The sequence below is a fragment of the Ochlerotatus camptorhynchus genome, unplaced genomic scaffold (assembly GCF_037179485.1).
Source record: "Ochlerotatus camptorhynchus isolate MF236.1 unplaced genomic scaffold, CSIRO-AGI_Acam_v1.1 ptg000014l, whole genome shotgun sequence".
In the NCBI taxonomy this organism is placed as follows: Eukaryota; Metazoa; Arthropoda; class Insecta; order Diptera; family Culicidae; genus Ochlerotatus; species Ochlerotatus camptorhynchus.
Window position 1 is genome coordinate 4,585,932 of NW_027040506.1, and position 18,768 is coordinate 4,604,699.

Below are 18,768 nucleotides of genomic sequence, written 5' to 3' on the forward strand. Positions count from 1 at the left end.
TGACCGAATTATAGTAAAAATGTGAAACATCACCCATTTTAAACAATTACGCAAGGCTTCATGCAAATCTTCGCTATTTTGCCAGAAAATGCTGTTTGACATCAAGCTGGCAAATGCTCATTACAGCTTAAATACTTTTTTTTTCGGATTTATGATGTTATGAGATATTTTAATGATAATTGTTATTTACAAGATGCAAGAAGAGAAGATAAAGTGTGAGTATGACACATAAAACCTGTTAATTTAGCTTTCAGAGGGTCACAATAGAGATTAGCTGTAACGATGAGCAATGTGACGAGCATTCAGCGATTATAAAAACACTAGTTGTGACCTTCTGATAGCAAAATTGACAAATTTTATATGTCATACACAAACTTTTCCACCTCTTCTTGCTTCTTACAAATTAAAAATATCATTATAGTATCTCATAGTTTCATAATTACGAAAAATAACATTTTAGTTGTAATGAGCAATACAAGCCTGTTTGGTATATTTGGTAAATGTAAGCAAGGGACAACGGAAAAACGGGTTACCCTATTCATAAGACGCAATGCTGCTAAACAAACTTTAAATTCATTTTTTTCTCGAAATAAATAAATAATAATTAGTCCCATCTGACTTAACACCGACCAATAAGTCTGTGATGAGCAATATCGAACTTATTTCAATTTTCGATCGGCTTGAAAAGGTCAAGGCCAACGAAACTTGATTCTAAATTTGTAAACGAAAAGCTAGAATTAAGCTTTTAAGATATATTGATTTTGTTGAAAGGTGGTGTCATGTCACTATTTTTTTTTTATAAACGTAAGGGGCTATTCGCAAACCATGTGGTCAGTTTTCAAGAGATTTTAGATCCCCCTCCCCCTATGTAAACAAACATCAACCTCCTTGAACCTAAACTGTCCACGTGGTATATGGATAGCCCCCAAAGATCATTCAAACAATTGAGTTTATTCTCTACACAAATTTTCAATGCAATAAACAATCAAATCCAAAATTTAGTGGAACAGTCCATAAAACATCGACTAGATTCCGTATCTTATCAAACCTAAATGAGAATTGAAATCATCCTAGACCGTAAACTATTTCGCTAGTACTCGCCACGGAATTCTAGCTCCTCTGCCCGGAGAGCCAATTTCCTAATATTTTGCAGACAACCAGCGGAAGCCTCCTGTAGTTCACGATCTTTAGAGCCGACAGTTTCCAACAGAAATGGAACCACGCCGCTCTTGACACATACGAAACAGAAAAAGAAACACAAATATTAGTCAACCAATTACGGGAAAAGCTCTTCCCAAACCCACCTGATGCATCGTGATACAATTCTGAGGGTCTTCCGAGAGCTTCTGCAGTGCCATTGCCGTCGTCCGATGAACTCGCGGATTGTTGCTGACCATGTAGCCGACTATGGGCGTCACGGTTCGAAGGCGACCCAACTCCTGGGTGTTCGAAGCATACGGTGCACAGCTTGCTATAGCTGCGGCCAAATTTTCCCTCAGCAGATCGTCCGTCGTGTACACGAGATGGGCCAACATGGGAATGACCTTGTGATCCGACAGGACCGACAGGTTTTCCCTATCCTTGGCTATGGTGGCAATGGCGGCACAAACCGCCGACAAGACAAAGTTATCCCGAGAGCTGAGCAGTCCGACGACCAGTTCCAAAGCACCAACGAAGCTACGCACCAGCTCTCCGGAATCCTACAAACAATGGGACTAACATTAGAACACCAGGTAAAATCTTGTACTGCACATACCTTTGCATTTTCGATGCACGGACAAAGTGCCCATGCAGCGTAGGCTTGCACTTTCGGATTGGAGTTCTTCAGTAGAGACCAAATCAAACGGATCGCATCCAGATCTTCCATGATGGTCATACTCTCCGGGTCTGTGGCGCACTCCTTCAGCGTTTTGGCGATATTCTCCAGGAGCGGTGCGTGAGTCATATTGAGCAAATTGACCAATAGTGGTATGCCACCGCACATGCGTAGCGTTTCGCGGTTGTTTTGATACTTGACGCACTCCGAGATAGCCCCAACGGCATTAGTAAGTACATCTTCGCTCTCGTCGTTGAGTAGTTGTACCAGAACCTGAACTGTCTTCAGTTGATCAAGCTTTTTCACATTCGCTTCACTAGCCGCACACTTCCACAGTGCACCCGTAGCTGCCGCCAACAAAGGCTTGTTGTCCCGCACGGATTTGTCCCGGGCAATACCGACCAACGGTTCTAAGCCTCCCGACTCACGTACCATATCGCTCGCTGTCTGCAATGAGAGAGGGGGGGAAGGGGGAGAATCCAAAAATCGGAACGCCAAATGACGAATCGGAACAACTCGATCTTCTGCGATTTCATGAAATTTTGCAGAATTGTTTGTCGTGGGCAGTAATTCACAGTTTTTTTTTGCAAAAAAATAGTTATTTTAGATTTTGTAAATTTTTCAAAATGGCGTCTTTGTAATTTTTCAACAAACTTGTGCCACAATTTTTTGTCTATTTTTAAGAGTCCATAGTCCGGAACTGCCAAATGATGAACTCCTGGGCATGTACAGTGGTGGCCCTTAAATTAGCACAATATTTAGGCCGATTTTCATACAAACTAGCCAACTTTGGCATGTTGCAACTATGTTTTGATATGATAAACCCAATTTCATTACTTCATTATTTTTAGTTCTGTTTCAAAATTTCAGCTTGATTGATCATAACAAAACATAGTTGCAACATGTCAGAGTTGGCTACATACTATGATTTTGTTTTCGTGTTGGGTAAATTTTACCGAAATCATAACATCTGAACGTTCGGTAAAACTTTGACCTTCATTTTAAAGGTTATTTTTTTGTAGTGATCACAGTGGCAGCACTTGCTTAAACTCTATACTGGACCCCTTTTATTGATAAATTTTGCTTCTATGAGCCTCTATTTAAATCAACACACAGACGTTCCTAAATAGGCTATGGTGCCTGTTTGGTCCCTGTTGTTTTTTTGTTGATCCAAATAGTTTTGATAGCGTTTTGATTGCGCATTCTTGTTTTTTTTTAAGGTTGATTTTTGTCCCAGTCTTGTCTTCTGTCGTCACTTATTTTGTCATTTTGTCTTGTGTATTAACCCCAACTTGTCTTGTGTATTGTGTCAACTTGTGTATATTGTCCTTCCCTATCTGTTTTTAAACTCGTTAAACCCTTATTTTAAATATAGCAATATCAATTATAAGATAATATGGTTATTTCTCGACTACTTTTTCAAAGAGACGTATCAGCTCCAGCAAACAATGCACCCGATCGCCAACGCGTAGGCGAGCCACCAGCTACGCCAAATTGACGATCCAATGTACTGCCCACAAAAGCCGACACGTCCCTTTGAAAAAGTTATCGAGATTTCTACTAATTAATGAATTATTGACAATTATCTCTCATGATCCTTGGCTCTACTCTGATTTTACCTCACCACTTTTTGATTATTTATCAAATACCTCTCCGAGTATATAACGCCCCGATGCCTTGTTGGTGTATGGTCTGATTTGGATTGGTCCTGAATTTGTTTGGTATCCTGTTCGGAGTAATTCTAGTCCTTCTCCTTAGTCCATTGAAATCACGTTATTTCTTTGAGTTCCAGCTCCATATGATTCGCCAAGATAATGGGTTAAAATGGATTAAATCATACATAAAGGTAGATTAGTATTAGTTGTACTTGATCCAAACAATAGAAAGAAGCATAGATAAATTAGTTGGAAAATAAAACTAATATATAACTAAAAGTGCAATGGATGAGTGTTAGTTCCGGGATCATTTTAGTGTTAAGAGTTATGTTAGTTTTGATCCATATTCAGCCCTGCCGGCCCCTCCAGCACTATTGACAGAAATTGTGATTTGATTATACGTCACTGCTACTACTACTATGTTAGATGTATGACTTGTCAATTTTCGTTAGAGAAGAATACTGTTTTCTAACGCAACGCAATGTCTTTCAATAGATCACTCAATCAATTTGATTTTTTGTAAATTTGCTCAAAAGGGTTTAGTTGACCCATCACACCTTATCGAAAACTAAAGCACAACAATCCTAATTCTTATTTCAATCCTATCAACATATTTAACACACCTTTCCTAAAACTTCACTTATTCGTAAGCGCCTGATTGAAGATATGACTGCTTTTGACATTGCCTGTAATTAACAAATATACTAAATAGAAAGATTTATTATACAACTCTAAAGGCTAGTTGCCTCCCTAAGCGGACCCCCCGCGTCCTATCTCTTATGTTAATTAACTTTCTGAATTCTCTAATTGAAGTTCATTTGATGTTTATTTAGTCTTATTCAATAAATAACTGAAATCTCTAATCTACCTACACAATCATAACCCATGCTTTTAAACTAAAATTTAACGTGTTTCAAGTACTTCTGGCTTTAACATATATTAATTATATGTTTGTTCGTCCCAGGTGACACCTTCAAGTGACTAAAATGCTTCACTTTGAAGATAGTTTCCAAGCTAATTTTAAATTGTATATTGTATAGGGTAAATGTTCCAATTATGCTCTCACGTTTCCACTATGTGGCACCACAAAAATACATATGGGTATGTCACAATTGAACCACACCACAGTGGAAATCCCGAGTCATAGTTCAAACACTTATCTCAAATCAAAATGAAGCACATATAAGATTAGTTACAATGCCATGTACAAAAATGGTGTTTAACATTGTTCCCTGAGTAATACCTCAATGAAAACAACAATGAAAGCTTGTCACGCAAGTAGAAGGAGCACTGTTGGGTACTTTAATAAATTTTTCAAACCCCTAAAATTCCCTTGCAAACCCAAATAAATCTATCTGCGTAAAAAAAATTATTTGCGGCAAAACCCCCCAGTATCGCACCCACTGTCAGTGCCTATACGTAAGCGTACTACGACGCGGCTAAAAGGAGTAACAAGTGTAATACTATCACTGCTAGACTAGATCTTTGGTTCTATCATGCAGTGGATTATCAGAGAGGGGAAGCTTAGTAATCCCCATTGCCTGCCCATGGCACCATTCTATCGCGGCATGAGCCAACAACGCCGGCCATAAACCTACCGTCTCCAACACTCCACTAAAAAGCATGAAATTAAGCCCGCCCACCAACAAAAAGGTGCAAAAAACTAGCCAAGGGGAGGGACCTTCATTATAAAGGTTATTGAATTTGAAAATAATTTCAAAACATGTACAACCTTGTTTGAATGATCAGATCTTGTCATTTTAGTGGAGATTTAGTCTCAAAGTAGCTGAATTTCTAAGTGTATAGTTTGTATGAAAATCAACCTATTGTGCTAATTTAAAGGCCACTACTGTAAATGGTGTATTCCAGAGGAGAAAATTGGTGAAATTTCAAAACCATGGCCTTACACCATAGTGAAATGTATGGCCAATATTTAGTACATGTACCCTATCAAAATTATGCTCGAGACATTAAGTTCAAAAACTACAAATTTTGACTCACTCTGCGGAATATAGAGAAATCTAAACGCAAACCCTTATTTGAACATATAAATGGGCATTAGACTGATGCAAAATTTGAAATTTTCGCTCCACAGTGTTCAAACGGTTCCTATTTGGTTCCTGATTAGCCTTCCAAAATTTAAAATCATTTAGCAAGAAACTGACTTGGCACAAACCATTTAAAGTTTATATCGAAATTACTATGGGAAAGCCAAATTTTGTGTACGTATCTATTTAATAATTCACTCTATTACTCTGATCTAAAACTTGATTACTGCAATTGTAGTAAATTTTCATAGCTACAACTTTGTTGCAGACCATTTTTCCATAACATGTAAGGATGAAAAGTTATTAATGATTAAAGTCACTATTGTCTTGTGATTATGCTCTATCAACTGGTCAGCAGGCAACATTGGTGTTTCTGGCACGTAGAATTGAGCTAAGACATACTATGTCACACTAAAGAATACAGTGTTGCCCACAAAACAGTTGCTTGATCATGTCATCTTAAACAATTGGCTGAAAAACATTATTCCGAAAAGTTGTAGCTGTGAAATTTTTGCATAAAAATAACTATAGAATTTTTTAACGGTGCTATATGGAAGAAGAATAGAAGACTACGAAAAAATAGTTTGGTTTCCCCATAGAAATTCTCATATAAACTTCAAATTGGTTGTGCCCAGTCAGTTTCTTACCAAATCTGTTCAAACCATGGGAGGCTAATCTGGACCCGATTTGGAGCCGCTTGAGCACTGTGGAGCTAAAATGTCAAATTTTGCATCAGTCTAATGGGCATTTGTACCTGTAAACCACCCGACTTACCTTATCGCTCGCGCACTTGAAGATCGCAGAGCTGCACTGCCGCTTCAAGTCCAGGTTGTCCGAGGTCAGGTGCGACACGATGTCAAAAATCATTCCCTCGGTGGTGATAGCTAGCTGATAGTTGGCCTGCGAGGCGCACTGCTGTATGGTACCCATAGTCGGAACCACGATGTCGATGTGGACGCTCTTCAGCAGTCTGCCCATCAGAGGGACGATGCCACCCTTGCACATGAGTTCCTTGTTGTGTCGGGACTCGGACAGGGACCAGAGAGCACGCGCCCCAGCCCGGGCCATGTCCAACATCTCGCGCTCGTCCTCGCTCAGCTGATCGCGCTGGGACCGGAGTATGCTGTGGAAAGAACAGGAGAGATGATCAAACTGGATAGGCTTTTTTTCGCAACGCTAGGTCACCAATACACTAAGAGTGTCATGATGTGTGATTGTAAACATTAACATCAGTTTATCTCGCATGCGCACCTACACTCCCGATCATAAGTTTGGGGTTGCCTCCAAAAAAACATGCAAGTGTGTTTTGTTCATAGGGGAAATGGCTCTAATGTTGGCCTATGGATCTAAGATTGGGCCCATCGCTAAAAATCTGCTATTTATCAATTGTATCTAGATGAACGTGTCATTGGGACGGTATTAATGGATATTTTTGGTTGCTATTGAAAATTTAGTCGATTCCAGAATTTATTTATGGGCCCAAATTAGGGACACTTAGGCCGACATTACATACATTTTCCCTATCTCTGTCATTTTACGTCAAATTTTCGTTCTCCTTAGGTCTTTTGAAAGGTATTGAATAAAAATTATTTCTTACACAAATGGCGCAATTTAATTTTCAGATATTTTTTCCTTGATTTTTTTTCCGTCGATCTTGTTTTCCATACTGAGCATCAATGCTACTGGAACCTGCTAGGGAGGCAGTCCTCACACCTGGACCTTACCTATCGACCCATCAATTCATGGACCGGGGACCAAAGGCTTTACTTCCCTTCCAAAGGAAGGCGTGATCAGAGATTTTATGCCTCAGATCAGGCGCCGACTGGGATTGAACCCAGGACTTTTGGAGTGAGAGGCAATCACGCTTGCCACTACACCACCGGTGCCGCTAATTATTTTTCTCAGATGTTTTATACTAAATCTAAAGTCACAAAATGTTTCAATATTTACACTGGATAAGCGTGAATAGGTAATACCCCGTTCACATTACAGCGTATATCACGTGATATACGCTGTCTTGCAATGAGCACTCATACATCTAGTTTTCACTGGAAATCCTATGTATGAGTGCTCATTGCAAGACAGCCTATATTACGTGATATAGGTTGTAATGTGAACGGGGTATAAGCCAAATTTTGAAACTAAAGTGGTGGTGCAACCCTTATTCAATACTCAACGGCCCAGTTGAGAAAGTTTGATGGAAAAATTTAAAAATATTTGAATCATGAAAATATGTATTCAAGTCATCGATCAAAAGTTTGGGTTCACCCTCTAAACAGATCCTGAAAATGTTTTCTAATCATATCTTTGCTATTTTCCGCACAACTTTAGATATGTGATAAGCAGCTTAACATATATTTTTTTAAAGTAACATATCACCTTAAAATACATCAGTGAAACGCCATACTGTGTGGTGACACTAAACTTTTGATCGGTGACTTTCATTTTCATTTATTCATTTTGCAGCGCATGATGGGGCATTAAGAGCACAAGTCAATCCAAAGCCGATAGATAGCTGACTCGTCACATTCAGGCTACATGATCGCCATGGGAAGGGATAATGATTAGATTGAGGTAGGTGGTTGGATGTTTTTTTAATTGAGTTGCCTACGATGCTACCAAATGATATGAAATGTGTAAGCTAGATATAATGTTGAATTTGAATAAGCTATTTAATTATACCTGAATTCATTACTGAGAGGTCTGTACTGCTTTAAATCAAATTTAAGTTACTTCAAACAGACGATACGTCTCTTAGCGTGCTCTCCTAGATTCAAAACACCGAATACAAAAATAAAATCCATGATTTTTAAACCCTTGTATCCCAACATTTAGGAAAAATCCTTAAAAGATTAAATTGACTGTATAAATAGATTCAAAAAATCACTTTCTGCTCACAAGACCGTGTGCAGAATCTTTGTGCTGATACTTTCCAAACGTACATACCCATAGAAATAAATCAAATTCAATAAAGGATCCGTTATCAAACAGATGATTTTTACAGTGATTAAATCCAGCATTCCTGGTAAAAAAAAAAAAATCAAAATCAGTTAGCAAAAAAATAATGTACGGTAATGATTAATCTGTTTTTATACCACAGACAAACAGACGTAACTCTTCATTGTGTATCTTTACACTTAACGGTTGATTTGAATATCAGCAGTTCCGCGAACTACTCGCCACAGTTCTGGCATCGGATCACTTTGACGTTTCTATACATTCTGTAATATTTATGCAATATAAACTTGTTTTCCGTGAGAAGCCCGAGAGATGCCGTTACTGAGGTCCTATATTTTGAGATACTATGTTTTCAAGAAAAACTTTTTCAAAGAGTTACGTCTGTTTTTCTATGATTATACTTTTAAAAGCGGGTTCATATGCACTTTTGGTAAGCATCAACACTGATATGGCAACATTAGTGTGCATCTTCCCAATGTGGTAATGATCCAGATCCGTCCTGGGACCTGGTAGCCTAATTAAACTCGAGGTTTTACCAAAGCCCAGGGCCTAAACTTTTGTTCGGTGGCTTGAATAAATATTCTCATGAATTAAAAATTTTATAAATTGATCTAAATGTTCGCAAAAGTGTCCTGTTGGGAATATAATAATTGTTCTACTAGTATTTTAATTTCAAAATTTTGCCAACCCAATTCTGAACAAATTAGTCATGATTATTTAGAGTAAAATTTGAAAAATGTTGTAACTTTAAATGAACTTTTATCATACACAATTCGAACATTATATTGAGCCATTTACCTACGAAGAAAATTCCATTCAATACCTTTCAAATGACCTAAAGAGTCGAAAATTGGGCGTTAATAACATGTAATGGTAATAACACATTACAATGTTTTTTTGGGGGTGACCCCAATCTTATGGTCGGGGGTGTACATATGAGTAGTTCCACGCCAAAAGACGAATCGGATAACATGACCTTCTCCGATTTGCATAAAACTTTGCACAATTGTTTGTTATGCACAGCAAAAACATAATTTTGATATCACATCAAAGTGGATGCACTTCAATCGTGTCGAAAATATTGTGTAATATTACTTGCCAAAAACGACAAAATTATTATTAATACAGTGCATGAACTGACATTATGCTGCTTTTACTGCATTTGTTTATTTTTGTGGCCATAAAAATTACATGAGATTTTCGACATGACTGAAGTGCATCCTCTTGGATGTAACATTAAAATTTATTTTTGGCTGTGTGGCAATCATTCCCATTTTGGCAAAAAATCAGCCATTTTGGATCTTGCATTTTTTTTCAAATTGGCCTTTTTGTCATTTATCAATACATTGTTGCAAGAAAACGTCACTTCTGATCAAAATGACGTCTGAGATAAAGTTGTAGAGAAATATAATGTCTATCTGGGTCATGCGTATAGCTTTAAATTTTCAGTAGCTTTTCCAATATTACCGACTTCGAGTTGTGAACAGCCATGAAAACGTGAAGACGCAATTCAGGTAGTTGAATTAATAATTAGGGCAAGTTTTAAAACTTTCTTTTTTTTTTTTTTTTTCTTTATTAGAGAGATTTTTGCCTAAGGCTAGTTCATCTCTTTAAAAGTTTTAAAACTATAAAATACGTTACCTCATTAAATTCCGAAAAAAAAGGCCAAATAAAAATCCATTTCCAGCCAAAGACGCAACATTTCAACCTTCAGATAAACTGACATTTTTCAAACGTTCCAAGGGTATAAGTGCCTTTTATGCGATGAAGGAAATATTCCAAACAGCCAAATAGAGCGATGAAAAAAAAAACAACGATAGAGCAAAAACCATCCACCCACCTGATATTAACATCCAGCAGGTCGACCAACCGTGGCACTCCGTCGCATTTGCGGACCAGCTTCCGCGCCAGCCGCACCTTGGCCACGTTGCCCAGCGTTTCGGCTGCCATTACCTTCAGGTCCCGTCCGGGTTCCGACAGTATCTGCACTAACAGCGGAATACCTCCTAGGTCAACTATCGATCGGCGGATGTCCAAGTTGGACGAGATCTCCGACAGGACCGTCAGTGCTCCCAGTCGACACTTGAGATCGTTGCTCTCGAGTAGATTGACAAGCACTTCCAGTCCGCCGCAGTCCTGGATCGCCCGTTGGTTCATCTGCGTCGTCAGGTCGTGGTCCTTGAGGCAACACAGTGCCACAATCGTGGCCGTCTGGTTGCCCGCCTTCATGTACTTGACCAGCTTCTGGATGTGCCAGTACTCCGACGGAACGTCATTGGTATGCTTGGACTCCTTCCAGCGTTCCTCCTCGTCCGAGGACGAAACGGCATCCGTCGATTCCGATTCTTCGCTGTCCTGCTTCGGCGGAATTTTCTCCTTCGGTGGTCCAGCAACGCTGCCGGCGACAGAGGAACCCTTCGGAGTGGTAATTTTACCACTTTTTCCACGGACACTTTTGCCACCACGTCCCACGTTACGGCGCACCGTCGACATTTCGGATTACCACCAAGAATCAAACCGATCCGTGTTGTTGCACTGTGCAGGAATTTCTGACGATGCGAAGCAGTTTTCGGGGCAAAACTTTTCGCAAATCGAGTTTGGTCGATAGCGCCAAGGCGGTTGCTAGGGGTTTGTTCGCCGACCAAAACAACCAGCTGTTGATTGACAAGTTTGCAATCAATCAACCATCAGAGCGGCGTTGATTCACGTGTGCAACACGTAACGGTTGTCATGGCGCGTGGTTCGAATTTGGCGATTCATGCGGGCGGCTTGTGGCATGTACCTCCATTTGCGCATGCTTCGAAACAGTGTGGTCGGATTTTGGACCGGTTGACGGACTAGCAGATCCTTTAAACAACCCTCATTAGGGTGAAATGGTCCCGCATGGCTTTCAACTGCTTTCCTATTTATAATTCTAGAGTTTTTTTTTGTGCAGAAACGCTATTGCTGATTGTAACTTAATTTGGACTACCCGAAAAAGGTGATGAATGTTAACTTCATAAGGCATAAGTGCACTGAAAACTTTAAAAAAAAACTTAGGAGCCGTGCAATAGTTATGTAACGTTAAATTGAGGAAAAAATTACCCCCTCTCCCCCCTTTCCACACGTTTGTCTTAAAGCGCCTTTTTTTTCCTTTGATTTGTTTTCCGTGCTGCACCGATGCGCGATGCCAGGGAGGCAGCTCCCTCACCTGGACCCTACCTATCGACCCATCAACTCATGAACTGGAGACCAACGGCTTTACTTCCCTTCCGAAGGAAGGCGTGATCAGAGATGTTATGCCTCAGAACATCCCGGTGGCGCCGACTGGGATTGAACGCAGGCCTGCTAGGGTGAGAGGTAATCACGCTTACCACTACACCATTTATTTTATATTTTAGGTGATTTGATGTAAAACTACTTGCTCGAAGGTTTGCGTCCGTCTCAACTCCTCCCACTCACAATCGTTTGGTCACCATTCTGAATCATGCGGATATTGACGTAAATTGAGAGTTTTAGTTCATATTTTGATTGCTTTTTCGAAGGGACGTATTAGTTTTTTTTTGTAAATAATGTATTTGATCGTCAGTTTGGCTTAACTGGTAGCTCGCTTACGTATTACCTGATAGTAGTGTAAGTATGCGTAGGCAAGCTACCAGTTACGCTAACTGGACGATCAAATGCATTGTTTACAAAATCTGATACGTCCCTTCGAAAAAGTAGCCGGTATATTATAATTTCAAATATGATGTAGAGCAAAGAGATGAGCGACTCTTACGATTCACAGAAGACACGAATTGCGCCGCTGAAAGTGAAAATACAATTAATACACTGTAATATTGCGCATTTTGCACCTTACTGGACTCCGCACTTTGAAAGTGTGGGGATGAAATAAGTGCGGGCCATGCGTATGACAGATAGAGTTGTCAAAGTGACAGTTATATGCTTATCCGAAGTGAATACTAAACAACAACAACAAAGTGTCTGTTTTGGTTTTTGTTGTTGTTTTGATTTCAAGATCTTACACTCTCATTGCATTCTACTCGAAACACGTGTAAAAATAGTTTTGCAAAATATTTGCAATTTTGCAAACAATTCTAAATTACTTATTTGTGAACAATTATATGGTTTTCTAAGTATGAATTAGATTGAAAATGATTTTAAGACGTGTTTAAATTCAAATGGTGAACCTTTTTTGTTTCCAAATGTGTTAAACTCAATAGCGTTCTAGGAGTGAAATAACCAAAAAGTTCGTTGTTTTTCGTCAGCGTACCATCAAAGTGCGACTCAAAATATTCCCAAAAATCCAGTCACAACTGCAACAGACAATATAGACGAGTGCACGGATGGATTTGAGTTCACTCGCTCGACAAAAAGTGACACAACAGCGGGGCCCTGTTTACTAAAAATGAACACATGAATAATGCTCGCGTAACATTTGAAACGGGTCTATCAACTTTTGTACACAAGACTTGTTAAGCCCTTTTCACGTGAACCGAATACTCCCACGCAAACTAACAACACCATCGGATAGGAGAAATTCTCCCCTTCCCGATAGTGCTCTTGGTTTACGTAAGCATACTTCGGTTCTCGGGAAAAGGACCTTGCAAGTTGTTTAGAAAAATTGATAATCCATTTTCAAATGTTATTCGAGCATTATTCATGTGTTCATTTTTAGTAAACATTGCCCCGCTGTTGTGTCACTTTTTGTCGAGTGAGTGAACTCAAATCCATCCGTGCACTCGTCTATTAAGCATGTAAAATGACACTTTGAACGTCAAAATCAACTGACAGTTCGGTCACACACTGTATCCTCCAAGCTAGTGAAAAATCTCCATTCGAGGAAGCGCTCAATTGGGTTCTTTAAGGGGAAGCATATTGCTCCGAAAAAAATAATTATGTTTCGATTTTTCAAAAATTATTTGGAAAAGATATCAAAAATCTAAAAAAAATCACATTTTTTCGTATTTTTTAAAGAAATTTCACTTGCAAAAATATTTTTTGTAATTTATCATGGCATAAAGTTAGACTCAAAAAATCACAAAACATCAACTTTTCGGTTTTGCGAGAGTCCAATATTTTTTTCATGATGAGATAGAAAAACTATTTTTACATGTAAATTTTCTCAAGAATCTAAGGAAAAAACAGATTTTCTTGGATTTTTGATAATTTTTGCAATGTTTTTAGAGAACTACAAACGTGCCGAAAATATTTTTTTATTTTCAGGGTGGTAATCTTCCCCTTAAATAAGAAATAAAATCGGATTTTATCATCTGAAATTTCGTTTTCTGAGCACAATGATTTTGTTTTCAAAGGTTAGGTTACACAGCAAAATATTAATTTTGATATCACATCAAAATGGATGCACTTCCATCGTGTCGAAAATATGGTGTAATATTATTAGCCAAAAAGGACAAAATGATTGCTAATTGGAAAATCAAAGTTGCCACTCGTGGAGAATAGACGAACTATGAAAGTGATGATGGTTTCAAAATTTTCCACGGACAGGTATACGAGTGCAATCTTAAAATGCTTTTATTTTGAAAACTGAGCATTGAATTTAAATCTGGTTGTTGCTACAGTTGTAGAAAAGCTGAAATGTATGCATACACCTAAAAATCTGAAAAGAAATTATTTTTTCTATATTATATACCTTTTGAGTGGTCCTTAAGTTTTCTACTAACGTAGCACTAACCAGATTTAAATAAAATGTTCCATTTGCAAAATAAAGGCATTTTAAGATTGAACTCGTATACCTCACCGTGTAAAATTTTGAAACCATCATCACTTTCATAGTTCATCTATTCTCCACGAGTGCCAACTTTGATTTGCCAATACTGTGACATTACGCTGCTTTTACTGCATTTGTTTATTTTTTGTGGCCGTACAAATTACATGAGATTTTCAACATAATAGAAGTGCATTCTCTTGGATGTAATATTTTTTTTCCTCGATTTGTTTTCCGTTGATCTTGTTTTCCGTGCTGAGCACCAATGCTACCGACGCCAGGAAGGCAGCACCCACACCTAGCCCCTACATATCGACCCATCAACTCATGAACCGGGGACCAACGGCTTTACTTCCCTTCACGCTTACCACTACACCACCGGCTCAACTAGATATAATATTAATATTTATTTTTTGCTATGTATGATAGTTTATTAAAGAGACTTTCAGCCATTGGCTTGTTCGTCTCTGGCGTCGAACCCATAGACTTTCATCAAGATTTAAAGCTAACTAATAGCTTCACTGTTTGACACTAAACTAGCAAATTCACAGCTCGCTTCCATACAAAGTCCACGCTCCAATATCTCTTCGTAGATGTTCGGTATAACTAAATAAAATCCGCAGATAGTCTACTCAGTTAAGGCAAGGAATTTTCAAGGCAAAATGGCTATACGCCTTTTTAATAGAAACCAAGCGATTGATTCAACCTCTGGTTGTGAATAGGAAAACGTCAAAAAGAGTGTTGTGAGCAGAATTTTTTGCCGTGAGACATAGAAGCGGAACACTTTTTCAAATTGCCTGGTAAATTGATTGAGCTGAGATGCTCCAACACTTGATCTACAGTTGACAAATTTAATCCTGTATCATTTTTGTAAGGATCCAACTGGTGTTCAGCAATATTTTTGTTCATAAAATGGATAGTTGTAATAGTATTTAATATATTACATAATAGCTTTAGTGGTAATGATCATCCGGATTTCTTGTGTGTGAATAATTTAGGTGCAAATCAGTTCAGATATGTGGAAATTCGTATAAATAGACAGTTACTGATATAAATTGCAAGATTTTCAATGAAAAATGATAAAATTTGCGTTGTGAAAAACTGTTATTCGGATGTAAACAAACGGTTTAGTGAAGGTCCATTAATTATGTCACGCAAATTTGGTCCATTTTCAACCCCCCTCCCCCCTTTATCACATTTTTTACATGGACCTTAATTGTTTTTTGTAAGGCTCGTCACAGTTTCCAAAACTCTCCGTCCCCCAAAAGTGTGACATAATTAATGGACGATCCCTTAGTTGACGTTTCCTCTCGAACTCGCCTGGCGCACTCTACATTGGTGATGCATTAAAAAGGCCTATCACGGTTCGACTTCTCTGAATATCTGGGTGATGCGAGGTGATTTTTTTCAATGCTGGCAGCGCTGAAATGATTGATTCATCGCCATTTGATGGACTGCAACACTTATATTCGTTTCTTCATACCAGGAGGGTAAAACATTTTGCCTATGACGCATTTCGCGCCAAATCGAATCGAAGCTGGCAGCACCCTCTCAGATTTCAATAAAATTTTCTGGATGTGTAGACTTTGACTAAATAAGCACTTTTGCATACACAGTTTTTCCAAAATATATCTAGACTAACATTTGAGAAGGGCCAAACTTTTTCTGCTGATTTTTTTCAAAAATATATTATGGAAAAATGGCAACTCCAACAAAAATATGTTGTATGGATGACTTTTAGGAAATTGACCAAATTATCGAAAAAAAAATACTGAACAAAAATTCCATTCGAGACCTACACTAAAAAAAATCGATTTTTAAAATTTAAAGTCGATTTAAAAAAAATGGCCATGTTTGATTTGGATGAAACTTTGCCTCAAGATGGGTTATTATGTTTACTACCATCCGTCAATACATCGCGAGATGGGCACTTTTAAGGAAAAAAAGTTTTTCTTACAAAAACTTTTTCATGTCTGAACTGATTTTTTTTGATTTGCGATTTTCACACAAAACTAAACCAGTGAAGCTCAAAATCATCTCAGAACCCAATGAAGCTCCATTTGTGATTCAATTATGTCTATTCAGCAACTAATCAATTGGATTAATCGAGAATTCCATATGAAAAGGGCTGATATCATTAGAAAATAATATAATTGATTATATTGTCTACTACTGAGGGAAAATCCGATACTTCTATAGCAACTTAGAATTCTTAGCTCAAATTATCCATAAAGAATTAGGTATGAATAAAATTTAAATTGAGATCTTCTTTCGAATCAACAACGATTTGGGAAGTCAACGTATCGCATCATAATTCTATATGCCCTTCTGTTATTTATAACTATGTCTACCTATGAGCACTATAAAACTAAGGTTGATTTCTTACAAGCAGCAGTCAATCTGATAACGAAAGTTGTGAAGACAAGTTGTAGTAAAATTATTACTACATTATCATGGACCAAAGTAGTAAATTAAGGCTCAAAGGATTGAAATGTTGTGCAAATATAAATAATCCGAGATGCAACCGAAATAAGTTACGGGCCATATCGTCAACGATGGTAAAAAAAATACATTCTATGGGATATAACCACGAAATTGATGAAACGATGAGCATTTGTGAGTCATGCCGTAGCGTGATATCTCATAATAGAAGTCCAGTTATGAAAAAACGCCGATCGGTTGGAAATGAAGTAAATATCCAACCGTCAACTAGTGGGCAGCAGCATAGTGATGATCCAGGTCCATCAATGAGTGGCCATCAATCCGTAGATGAGCTAGGTAAGAACAGTCATCCTGATGATTCTATCAACTTTTAACTGCAACCTCCTAATTGCACTTATTAATTATTTCTTCTTCTTCTTTCCTTCAGATACGGTACCATCGGTTCCATCATTGGAGTCAATTCCATCAGCAGATGATCTGCAATGCCCATACCATGTTGAGAAGTTTAATAGCTTTGTGCAAACGTTGAATTTATCTCCAATTTCATCGAGGAACATGAGGAGCATGGATTATCGTTCAATAAAACCTCTAGAAATTACACAAGCAGTGCGAAAAAATATATTTGGCCTAGATACAGCAGACATTAGCAAAGTAGAGGCATACGAAGAAATGATTGTGCAGCTAAAGAAGAAGTTCAATTCCCCTACAGCTGACAGAAAAGATCAGATAACAGTATTAGCAGTATTGCCGAAGTCTTGGTCCGTGAATAAAGTTGTAGCAGAATTCGACGCACCAACGTACATGGTGAGGCAGGTGAAGAGCCTTGTTAATGAGCAGGGTATTCTAAGCACACCCAACAAAAGAAGTGGGCATGGGATCAACGATGATACAAAAAAAACTAGTTAGGGATTTTTTTGATGACAATGATATTAGTAGACCTATGCCCGGAACAAATGATTTTGTTTCCGAGTTTAGAAATGGACGAAAAGAACACGTTCAAAAACGCCTGTTAATGATGTCCCTAAAAGAAGCGTACATGATTTTTGTTGATAAACATAATATTGGTTTCACTGTATTTGCACAATTGCGACCAAAACATTGCATTTTGCTTGATTCTAATGGTATACATAATGTATGTATTTGTACAATTCATGAAAATGTAAAATTAATGATCAACACATGACATGACATGACAAGACAAAACTGAATCGCAAATTTAGCTTCATTGGATTCTGAGATGATTTTGAGCTTCACTGGTTTAGTTTTGTGTGAAAATCGCAAATCAAAAAAAAAAATCAGTTCAGACAAGAAAAAGTTTTTGTAACAAAACCTTTTTTTCCTTAAAAGTGTCCATCTCGCAATGTATGGACGGATGGTAGTAAACATAATTACCTATCTTGAGGCAAAGTTTCATCCAAATCAAACATGGCCATTTTTTTTAAATCGACTTTAAATTTTAAAAATCGATTTTTTTCAGTGTAGGCCTCAAATGAAATTTTTTTCAGTATTTTTTTTTTGATAATTTGGTCAATTTCCTTAAAGTCATCCATACAACATATTTTTGTAGGAGTTGTCATTTTTCCATAATATTTTTTTGAAAAAAATCGGCAGAAAAAGTTTGGCCCTTCTCAAATGTTAGTCTAGATAAATTTTGGAAAAACTGAGTATGCAAAGTGGCATATTTAGTCAAGGTCCACACATCCAGAAAGTTTCATTGAAATCTGAGAGGGTGCTGCCAGCTCCGAATACGATTTGGCGCGAAATGCATCCTATCACTCAGCTGGATATCATTAGAAATGCCATACAATATGCAAATTTATGCTCTCAATTAATAACTGAAAGTGTTGAAGATGCTAATTTAAAATAACATACTGTAGTGGTAATTTTTATACGATAGATGGAGTAGATGAAAGCATAGAGTTGATAGTTCCGTTAGAGTACGGCAGTGTGAAGATTGCATATAGATATTACAATTGCGAGCTAGGACAACTTTTAAGGAAGGTACAAATCGTTTTTTTCATCTCTCTTTACCAAACTCCCCCTTTGGAGAGGGATGGTGAGGGGTGTCCCCCCCCCCCGCTACCACTGGCAAAAAGAGATGAAAACCGACCGCTCAAGTACCAACTGCGTGTTTGAAACAGT

At 38.0% G+C, this 18,768-nt stretch overlaps 1 protein-coding gene across 1 annotated transcript; it reads right to left on the bottom strand.

Moving 5' to 3' along the window:
* Nucleotides 1-1,012: 1,012 nt before the first annotated feature.
* On the bottom strand, nucleotides 1,013-11,095 carry gudu (Armadillo repeat-containing protein gudu). The gene is made up of 5 exons (XM_065222243.1): nucleotides 10,318-11,095; nucleotides 6,294-6,642; nucleotides 1,757-2,263; nucleotides 1,305-1,700; nucleotides 1,013-1,228 (listed from the first exon to the last, which is right to left on the bottom strand). Exons 1-5 carry the CDS (start codon nucleotides 10,968-10,970, stop codon nucleotides 1,091-1,093), a joined length of 2,043 nt encoding a protein of 680 aa, XP_065078315.1. The 5' UTR covers nucleotides 10,971-11,095; the 3' UTR covers nucleotides 1,013-1,090.
* Between the last annotated feature and the right edge of the window lie 7,673 nt (nucleotides 11,096-18,768).